Below are 8,561 nucleotides of genomic sequence, written 5' to 3'. Positions count from 1 at the left end.
TGTGTGTGTACGTGTGTGTGTGTACGTGTGTGTGTGTACGTGTGTGTGTGTACGTGTGTGTGTGTACGTGTGTGTGTGTGTACGTGTGTGTGTGTACGTACGTACGTACGTACGTGTGTGTGTGTACGTGTGTGTGTGTACGTGTGTGTGTGTACGTGTGTGTGTGTGTGTGTACGTGTGTGTGTGTGTGTGTGTACGTGTGTGTGTGTAGAGCGTGGAATTCAGCTGTGGGGGGAGTGAGCAGATTGGGTTATGTGGGCGTGGGGATTGCCAGAAACTAATAGACAACTGGGTTAATTGAGTGCCCAACATGTAGTAGCTGTCTGCTTACTACATTGAAATTAAAGGTTGTGGCCGATTGTAGGCGATTGGCACTTGGTGGGGTTAATTTTAGGCACGGGTGGGCTGTTTGTGTGGGGTTTTAGGTACTAGGAGGGGTTAGTTCCATAGTTTTTGGCATTAGGTGGGGGATGAGTTTGGGCACTAGGAGCAAAGCGTTCAAGTAAGGATGGGTGCCGGGTAGTGCTTAGCAAAACAGCGCTAATGTAACTTACCCATGTTTTCCTACTAATAGCACCACCTGGTGCCAAACTCAAGCTGTGCACTCGGTGGAAAGGGGGATTAAGAGTACAGAAAGAAGACTCTGAACACAACTTCTGAACACAATGCCCCTGCCCATTATGCAGCAGACAAGAGGGCTCGTCTTGTCATATTATGACTACAGAAATGAATTGCTGAGATTTGGCAAAGCCCCTCCCCCCTACTGCCAGGCAGAGTAGATGTTTTGGTGAGCTGTGATGGGGCATTGCGACTACACTGATCCTTTAACGCCGTCATGCATTTCTTGTGCCGCTGTAGTTATCACTATACAGGTCCTTCTAAAAAAATTAGCATATTGTGATAAAGTTCATTATTTTCTGTAATGTACTGATAAACATTAGACTTTCATATAATTTAGATTCATTACACACAACTGAAGTAGTTCAAGCCTTTTATTGTTTTAATATTGATGATTTTGGCATACAGCTCATGAAAACCCAAAATTCCTATAAAAAAAATTAGCATATCATGAAAAGGTTCTCTAAACGAGCTATTAACCTAATCATCTGAATCAACGAATTAACTCTAAACACCTGCAAAAGATTCCTGAGGCTTTTAAAAACTCCCAGCCTGGTTCAATACTCAAAACCGCAATCATGGGTAGGACTGCCGACCTGACTGCTGTCCAGAAGGCCATTATTGACACCCTCAAGCAAGAGGGTAAGACACAGAAAGAAATTTCTGAACGAATAGGCTGTTCCCAGAGTGCTGTATCAAGGCACCTCAGTGGGAAGTCTGTGGGAAGGAAAAAGTGTGGCAGAGAACACTGCACTACGAGAAGAGGTGACCGGACCCTGAGGAAGATTGTGTAGAAGGACCGATTCCAGACCTTGGGGGACCTGCGGAAGCAGTGGACTGAGTCTGGAGTAGAAACATCCAGAGCCACCGTGTACAGGAAATGGGCTACAGGTGCCGCATTCCCCAGGTCAAGCCACTTTTGAATCAGAAACCGCGGCAGAAGCGCCTGACCTGGGCTACAGAGAAGCAGCACTGGACTTTTGCTCAGTGGTCCAAAATACTTTTTTCGGATGAGAGCAATTTTTACATGTCATTTGGAAATCAAGGTGCCAGAGTCTGGAGGAAGACTGGGGAGAGGGAAATGCCAAAATGCCTGAAGTCCAGTGTCAAGTACCCACAGTCAGGGATGGTCTGGGGTGCCATGTCAGCTGCTGGTGTTGGTCCACTGTGTTTTATCAAGGGCAGGGTCAATGCAGCTAGCTATCAGGAGATATTGGAGCATTTCATGCTTCCATCTGCAGAAAAGCTTTATGGAGATGAAGATTTCATTTTTCAGCACGACCTGGCACCTGCTCACAGTGCCAAAACCACTGGTAAATGGTTTACGGACCATGGTATTACTGTGCTCAATTGGCCTGCCAACTCTCCTGACCTGAACCCCATTGAGAATCTGTGGGATATTGTGAAGAGAAAGTTGAGAGACTCAAGACCCAACACTCTGGATGAGCTTAAGGCCGCTATCGAAGCATCCTGGGCCTCCACAACACCTGAGCAGTGCCACAGGCTGATTGCCTCCATGCCACGCCGCATTGAAGCAGTCATTTCTGCAAAAGGATTCCCGACCAAGTATTGAGTGCATAACTGAACATAATTATTTGAAGGTTGACTTTTTTTGTTTTAAAAACACTTTTCTTTTATTGGTCGGATGAAATATGCTAATTTTTTGAGATAGGAATTTTGGGTTTTCATGAGCTGTATGCCAAAATCATCAATATTAAAACAATAAAAGGCTTGAACTACTTCAGCTGTGTGTAATGAATCTAAAATATATGAAAGTCTAATGTTTATCAGTACATTACAGAAAATAATGAACTTTATCACAATATGCTAATTGTTTGAGAAGGACCTGTACAGGGTGACAATACAAGTCTGGGGGATGCAATGTGGGGAATGTAGCTCACCAGAACAGTTTGTTCTTGAAAAGCAGCAGATGTAAGCTGAGGAGAGGTTAATGTGTGGCCTTCTCTCTGGGGCGAGTTATGTCATATCAGACTGGTTCCCCAGAGGCCCCCTGACACACACAGCCACGCTACGATCATCTGCTTACCCGGTACCAGCCAGGGAGCCGTCCGTGTGGAACGCCAGATCATAGACGCCTTTACTGTGTCCCTCCTGGTGCAGAATCTCCTCCTGCGCCTCCAAGTCCCACAACCGCCACGACCGGTCGTAACTATAGCAACAGCAAGAGGACAAAAATCAGTCAGTAAAGAGCTCTAACTGCAATTTATCTACACTGCGCAGTCTAGCATGCCCTGCGCCTCACCATGTGGTTCCCAGGAAGCGCCCAGACGGATGCCACGTCACTCGCGCCACCCTCATCGCGTGACCTTCAATGTCCGCCACTGGCTCATCGCTGCAAAACAGAAAGAAACAATATATACACACATATATTTTCCATACATTTCCATATTTTTGGACTATAAGACGCTCTTGACTATAAGACACACAGGTTTAGAGAGCAAAAGCCAGGGGAAACAATATACTATTCTTTGGAGGCGGGTGGTGGATGGCTCTCTCTGGGAGGTGAGATAGGCCTAGAGTGAGCTGCCTGCGCCTGTCCTTCCCCTAGCACCCCCCCCCCTCTCCCCCAGGGTGTGTTGCGTGGGAGCCGCCCTGAGCCCTACAAGCTTGGGGTGGCCCATGTTTCACTCCTTTCTCATGTGTTGCTCCCATGACGTGCTCATATGGCAGAGTGTAATGTACACATGGTAAGGTAGGTGCCTACTTTTTGGGGAGGCGGGTGCGAGCGGCTCTTCCCGGCGCTGGCCACGCTTTTGGTCGCCTGCACCCCCATCCTGCCCCTCCGGGGCGCTGCAGGGTTCCCGAGCAGTGAGAGAACTCGGGGCCCTGCGGCTCCCTGGTTGATGGGGACAATGGGGAGCCTCCCCACTGGCGTCCCTGGATAGTGGTAAAAGCTGCGCGAATTAATCCCCGCAGGGCAATCGATTTGCTGTATTAGTTTTAAACCCTGCATATTATGGCATGCGAAAGCAAATGCAAATTTGCATGAGCAATGCCCCGTGATCAAGCCGATTAGGCCAGATTTGCAAAGGTTGAACTCGATGGACGTACGTCCTTTTTCAACCCAAATAACTATGTAACTAAGGCTTTAGCTTGGTGTTTGGTGCACATATTTCTCTGCTGTTGTGAAACAATATACTAAACTTGTTGTGTCTATGGTCATCTTGAAAATGTTCTCCCCCAATTATTGTGCCCCCTTTGTACCTCATGAGTCCTCCGCCTCCTGTCCCCGTGTCTTCTGTTCTGTCCCCTGCTTTGTACCCCCATGTGACGCCTTCTGTTCCCCTGTATCCTCCTCCAGCCCCCCCCCCCCCCCATACCCCCCCTTCCTCCTCCAATGTCTCTTTTGCTCGCTGTGCATACATGTAAGTAGCGTCACCTCATCCATGGCTCCAGAGTTCAGGAAATGCTGTTGAAAACAAAGAAAACCCCGAGAATCCCCTATGAGGAGATTGATTGGCCTAAAACCTGTCAGTTCTGTCAGATTGTAACTGGCTACATTTTATTCACCATAACGGTCCTTTAAGTGAAATACTGTAGGTGGATCTCCGCGATCTGTCCTTATGTCAGCCTTTCCTGCATTAGGCCTGATGGATGGGATGAGATAATCCTGCTCCTCTAATTAGAGGTAGTGATTATGCCGCAGAAGAGTGTTTTTCTTGCTTCCTCTTGTTAAGTAGTAAACTTCTTCTCTCTGAAGGTGTAATTATGCTGAGCTGTTGTTGTGGTGAATGATCCCCCGAGGGACTACACAGCACTTCGCTCCCTTGTGTTACACGCTACATGTCATGGTGGCCTTCACATGTGTGTGTGTGTTTATGTGTGTGTGTGTCCTACAGGGTGACAGCGTCTCCCTCCTCCTGCTGCTTCCCTCTGTGATGTGTGCTCAGACCACGGGGAATACGGATTGCTCAGACCTGACGGCTGTCTCTACCACTATCAGTGCTGGGTGACGAGGGCTGCAGTGTGTACACCAGCAGCCAGGGGGAGCCATACAGTACAATCCGTTTACAGCAGGGGTCTCAAACTCAATTTACCCGGGGGCCGCAGGAGGCAAAGTCAGGATGAGGCTGGGCCGCATAAGGGAGTTCACGTGTCCCCGCCGCAAAACGAGGGCTGCAGAGCCCAGAAATCGCCCCGGGGGCAATCCGCCGGCATTTCCTGGAAGGGGCAGAGCTTTCAGCTTCAGCTCTGCCCCTCCTGACGTCAATCGCGGCGGATCGCCGCCTCTGCCCGCCCACTCTAAACATAAAAAAAAAAATTGGGAAAATAGGAAAAATTGCCCGGAATCTTCATACAGCCATATTACGGCTGTATAGCGATCCCTGGCCAAAGCGCTGCGGCTGCGTATGGACCCCCTGGAAACTCTGTCAGGAAATGTATTGCTCTTTCTTTTGATACATGTAAAATTACACTACCGTTAGGCTTGCTACTAAAAGTGACATTTACCGCATTTAAAAGTATACTATTTTCCTTCGAAACTTTAAAATCGATTTTCTCAAGAACTATAAGGTCTTTTTGAAAAATTGTTTTTTCCTCTTATTCCTAACGATCTCATTAACATATCCTGCAAATTTAGGGTTTCTAGCATTTAAGGTGGATTTGCTATTAACCATTAAAGTCGGCGGGTTTTTAAATGTGTATTTTTTTCCTTTGCAACTTTAAAATCGATTTTCTCAAAAACTATAAGGCCGATTTGAAAATTTTTTTTTTCCTCTTGTAGCCACTGGGGGCCCCTACAAGCTCTGGGGCCCTGGGGCCACAAAATATTGTATCGCGGGCCGCAAATGGCCCGCGGGCCGCGAGTTTGAGACCCCTGGTTTACAGCAAACCTCAAGGGACCCGGAAGAGTATTTTACTATGCTATACTTGTCTATTAATCTGATCTAATTGGATTGGCAGCTATCCTTCCGTTAATGGGCCTGTACGATCATTTCTGATTGATCGATCGTCCGAAGAATTGAATAATGGCCACTTTAAGTCAAACATCTGATCTGCATGCTTGTTCAGGGTCTGTGACTAAAAGTATCAGAGGATCAGCAGGACAGCCAAACAACCTGCATTGTTTAAAAGGAAACAAGTATGGCAACTTCCATACCCTGCTTAGGTTACTTGTTCTTTAATGCAAAGCTCTAACACCCCCCCCCCCCCCACGGATCGGCAAGTGTCAACGGCATTTTCTCACCGCTGCCCGTAAATCATTATAGCTCTGAAACTCCGCCCCCCATCCTCCAGCGGCAAGACGGCCACAGCCATCGTCATCCGAAGTGTTCCAAAGCCAAATACACGGGGCCAAAATTAAAAACTGGGACCAAGTCGCGGTTCAACCTTAATGTCTAGTGGCCACCTCCATCCCTTACACAGTTCCCTGTTGTCCAATGGCCCTCATCCCTCCCCTACACAGCTCCCTGGTGTCAAGTGGCCCTCCTCCCTCTCCTATACAGTTCCCTGGTGTTTAGTGGCTCTCCTCCCACCCCTATACATACAATGCCTGAATGCAGCTGTCCCAGGCTCCTCACCTCTCCAGGTTCCCCCCATACAATGCCTGAATGCAGCTGTCCCAGGCTCCTCACCTCTCCAGGTTCCCCCCATACAATGCCTGAATGCAGCTGTCCCAGGCTCCTCACCTCTCCAGGTTCCCCCATACAATGCCTGAATGCAGCTGTCCCAGGCTCCTCACCTCTCCAGGTTCCCCAATACAATGCCTGAATGCAGCTGTCCCAGGCTCCTCACCTCTCCAGGTTCCCCCCATACAATGCCTGAATGCAGCTGTCCCAGGCTCCTCACCTCTCCAGGTTCCCCCCATACAATGCCTGAATGCAGCTGTCCCAGGCTCCTCACCTCTCCAGGTTCCTCCCCATACAATGCCTGAATGCAGCTGTCCCAGGCTCCTCACCTCTCCAGGTTCCTCCCCATACAATGCCTGAATGCAGCTGTCCCAGGCTCCTCACCTCTCCAGGTTCCCCCATACAATGGCTGAATGCAGCTGTCCCAGGCTCCTCACCTCTCCAGGTTCCTCCCCATACAATGCCTGAATGCAGCTGTCCCAGGCTCCTCACCTCTCCAGGTTCCCCCCCATACAATGCCTGAATGCAGCTGTCCCAGGCTCCTCACCTCTCCAGGTTCCCCCCATACAATGCCTGAATGCAGCCCCTCTCTGCCAATCCCTCCATTGGTTACCAGTTGCCCAAAGGATCCAGTTTAAACTTCTCACACTTGCATACAAAGCTCTACACAAGCTGTCGCCTCCATACATTTCCTCTTTAATCTCCAGATACCTCCCCGCTCGGACCCTCCGTTCCTCACAGGAGACCCTTTTGTCCTCCAGCCTAGTCACCTCCTCTCACTCTCGCATCCAAGACTTCTCACGGGCGGTCCCTCTCCTTTGGAACTCTCTCCCTCAGCCGGTTCGTCATGCCACGAGTCTGGAAACCTTCAAACGTACTCTGAAAACACACCTGTTCAGACAAGCCTATAATTTGCTATAGGCAGCACTGAAGTCACACTGGCTCACCCACTAATCCTGGTGTTTCCTTCCCTTTTGTTTCCTCCCCACTACCCTCTAGATTGTAAGCTCGCAAGGGCAGGGACCTCCTCCTAGTGTTTCTCATACTGCTGTAATTTTAACATATGTATATGTACCAACTACATATCAACTATGTATGTATCTGTATTTATTCTATTCAATGTCATGACTGTACAGTGTCTTGTATTTCTTATGTATATTTGTTCCCCATTATTTGTTTGTACTATGTACAGCGCTACGGAAGATGTTGGCGCTATATAAATAAAAAATAATAATAAAATAATAATAATAGCTGTCCCAGGCTCCTCACCTCTCCAGGTTCCTCCCATACAATGCCTGAATGCAGCTGTCCCAGGCTCCTCACCTCTCCAGGTTCCCCCCATACAATGCCTGAACGCAGCTGTCCCAGGCTCCTCACCTCTCCAGGTTCCTCCCCATACAATGCCTGAATGCAGCTGTCCCAGGCTCCTCACCTCTCCAGGTTCCCCCCCATACAATGCCTGAATGCAGCTGTCCCGTCCTCCTCACCTCTCCAGGTTCCTCCCCATACAATGCCTGAATGCAGCTGTCCCAGGCTCCTCACCTCTCCAGGTTCCTCCCCATACAATGCCTGAATGCAGCTGTCCCAGGCTCTTCACCTCTCCAGGTTCCCCCCATACAATGCCTGAATGCAGCTGTCCCAGGCTCCTCACCTCTCCAGGTTCCTCCCCATACAATGCCTGAATGCAGCTGTCCCAGGCTCTTCACCTCTCCAGGTTCCTCCCCATACAATGCCTGAATGCAGCTGTCCCAGGCTCCTCACCTCTCCAGGTTCCCCCCATACAATGCCTGAATGCAGCTGTCCCAGGCTCCTCACCTCTCCAGGTTCCCCCCCATACAATGCCTGAATGCAGCTGTCCCGTCCTCCTCACCTCTCCAGGTTCCTCCCATACAATGCCTGAATGCAGCTGTCCCAGGCTCTTCACCTCTCCAGGTTCCTCCCCATACAATGCCTGAATGCAGCTGTCCCAGGCTCTTCACCTCTCCAGGTTCCCCCCATACAATGCCTAAATGCAGCTGTCCCAGGCTCCTCACCTCTCCAGGTTCCCCCCATACAATGCCTGAATGCAGCTGTCCCAGGCTCCTCACCTCTCCAGGTTCCCCTCATACAATGCCTGAATGCAGCTGTCCCGTCCTCCTCACCTCTCCAGGTTCCCCCCATACAACGCCTGAATGCAGCTGTCCCAGGCTCCTCACCTCTCCAGGTTCCCCATACAATGCCTGTATGCAGCTGTCCCAGGCTCCTCACCTCTCCAGGTTCCTCCTCCATACAATGCCTGAATGCAGCTGTCCCAGGCTCCTCACCTCTCCAGGTTCCTCCCATACAACGCCTGAATGCAGCTGTCCCGTCCTCCTC

At 49.7% G+C, this 8,561-nt stretch overlaps 1 protein-coding gene across 1 annotated transcript in view; it reads right to left on the bottom strand.

Annotated features, from left to right (window-relative positions):
* Positions 1-8,561, bottom strand: part of PRPF4 (pre-mRNA splicing tri-snRNP complex factor PRPF4) — a 54,322-nt gene that overhangs the window by 5,407 nt on the left and 40,354 nt on the right. Inside the window, exons 10-11 of the mRNA XM_068248695.1 lie at positions 2,882-2,971; positions 2,666-2,788 (exon numbers count right to left, since the gene is read on the bottom strand). Of these exons, the coding sequence (XP_068104796.1) occupies positions 2,666-2,788; positions 2,882-2,971 (213 nt within the window). The remainder of the gene's footprint in view (positions 1-2,665; positions 2,789-2,881; positions 2,972-8,561) is intronic.

The sequence above is a fragment of the Hyperolius riggenbachi genome, chromosome 8, assembly GCF_040937935.1.
Source record: "Hyperolius riggenbachi isolate aHypRig1 chromosome 8, aHypRig1.pri, whole genome shotgun sequence".
In the NCBI taxonomy this organism is placed as follows: Eukaryota; Metazoa; Chordata; class Amphibia; order Anura; family Hyperoliidae; genus Hyperolius; species Hyperolius riggenbachi.
Note: the sequence above shows the minus strand (reverse complement) of the source record. Positions and strands in the feature narration are given on the sequence as shown.